This window comes from Bison bison, unplaced genomic scaffold (assembly GCF_000754665.1).
Source record: "Bison bison bison isolate TAMUID 2011002044 unplaced genomic scaffold, Bison_UMD1.0 scf7180017845646, whole genome shotgun sequence".
NCBI lineage: Eukaryota > Metazoa > Chordata > Mammalia > Artiodactyla > Bovidae > Bison > Bison bison.
Window position 1 is genome coordinate 13448 of NW_011476219.1, and position 1650 is coordinate 15097.

The window sequence follows — 1650 nt, forward strand, 5'->3', positions numbered from 1 at the left end:
GGGTTGGGTCCTGAGGGGCAGTTCCTCCCAGGGAAAGCTTCTGGTGGCTCCCCTGTGATCTCAGTCCCCTCTGGGTTGCGTGTCACTTCCTGTAGGCTGGAGATGCCCGTCTTTGTGTAGAGGAGTTTTGTTGGAAGGCTTAGGTGTCCCTGAGTCTGCACCACCGCTGCATCTGACGTGTAATTCCTTCCTGCGTGGGTGCAGGTAGCCCCGCCTCCGCCGAGGTTACCTTCCCCCCCTCATCTCTGTCGGAGTTCTCGCCTCTCCTGATCCTCTCCGCTGGTGCTCTCTGCCCCACGCCTCTAACCCTTTTTGGTTTAGGCACTACAGGTTAGTAGTAATATCTTCTTTGGTTTCAGGATTCTCGTCTGGAGTAAACTTATCAGAGGTCGAAGGCCATCTTCTGCTTGGGGTCCAGCCCTCTGTAAGGGTCGGTGGCTTTGGTTTTCCCAGTTGTAGGCACCTTTCGTCTGCCCCTACCACGCTTGCCCCCCGTCACAACTTCACCGTGTGTATACGGTATACGACTCCTCTCCGTGGGATGCAAAATTTTCTGCCTCCTGACTTGTCTGGGGAGTGATCTCTCCCTGTGTTAGGGTTCTGGTCACTTGTGTGCTTGACTCCTCTGGGGGAATCATGGTCTCTGGGTCTAGGGCCTCATCCCCAGCAGTTAGCCTGACTCGGCCACGTACCATTTTCCTGCTCCAGGAAATCCTTTTGAGTGTCATCTGTGGGAGAAGATGCTTCATGCCCTAGGAATTTTCCACTTCCTGGGTCAGAGGCGTGAAAAAAGTATATCTATTTCCTTGGTCAGAAACTTCTAAAGTCTTCTCATGGGCCAGACCTGTTCTGGGCAGTCAAGGCCAGAGGAGGAGAACGGGGCCTGGTCTCCATCACCAGATAGCTACTGCCTCTTCCCCTTCGCCATCCATGCACCCTACAGTCCCAGCCTTGTTCGTGGCCCTCATCAGCCAGGGAGTAAACGTGTGTTCTTTCTTACTCTCTCCCAGCAGCGTCCGTCTTCAGGAGAGTATGAAGAGAGTGCGTCTGTAGGGCAGGGAAGATGGCGGACAAGCGCAAACTCCAAGGTACCACGCTTCCCGCCGGCGTGCCACACGCTTGCTCCTCAGAACTCTTCTTTGGGCGCCTGCTGCCTCGGCAGGACTCTCACAGTCTCCTTTCCTCCCCACCAGGTGAGATTGACCGCTGCCTCAAGAAGGTGTCCGAGGGCGTGGAGCAATTTGAAGATATTTGGCAGAAGGTACCAGGGTTGGGCCTGAAAATCCAGGTGCACCTCCAGGGATGGGCAAACAGGACAAGGTTGGGGAGCTCCTGAGTGTGGACCGGGAGAGGGCCTGCCTGTCCAGGTGCTAAGGACCTCAGAGAAGCCGCTCTGGGTTGGCTTGGTGGGCATGGGGGGTGGGTCCCCCAGAGTTCCCGGCCCACAGAGAGACTGGAGTCTTCCTCTGCAGAGGGCCGTCGGGCAGCCAGAACCACACTGACGCCTGCATTCTCTCCGTCCCGCAGCTCCACAATGCAGCCAACGCGAACCAGAAAGAAAAGTATGAGGCTGATCTAAAGAAGGAGATTAAGAAGCTTCAAGTGAGGGGGCTGGGGGCCTGGACTCCTGTGTCCTGAGGGCGGCGGGAA

The 1650-nt window shown here is 56.5% G+C and overlaps 1 protein-coding gene across 1 annotated transcript in view; it reads left to right on the forward strand.

Annotated features, from left to right (window-relative positions):
• LOC104985867 (CCR4-NOT transcription complex subunit 3-like) overlaps positions 1-1650 on the forward strand; it is a 15418-nt gene that overhangs the window by 3925 nt on the left and 9843 nt on the right. The window contains exons 2-4 of the mRNA XM_010836265.1: positions 1011-1088; positions 1194-1261; positions 1528-1602. Of these exons, the coding sequence (XP_010834567.1) occupies positions 1064-1088; positions 1194-1261; positions 1528-1602 (168 nt within the window). The 5' untranslated portion in view covers positions 1011-1063. The remainder of the gene's footprint in view (positions 1-1010; positions 1089-1193; positions 1262-1527; positions 1603-1650) is intronic.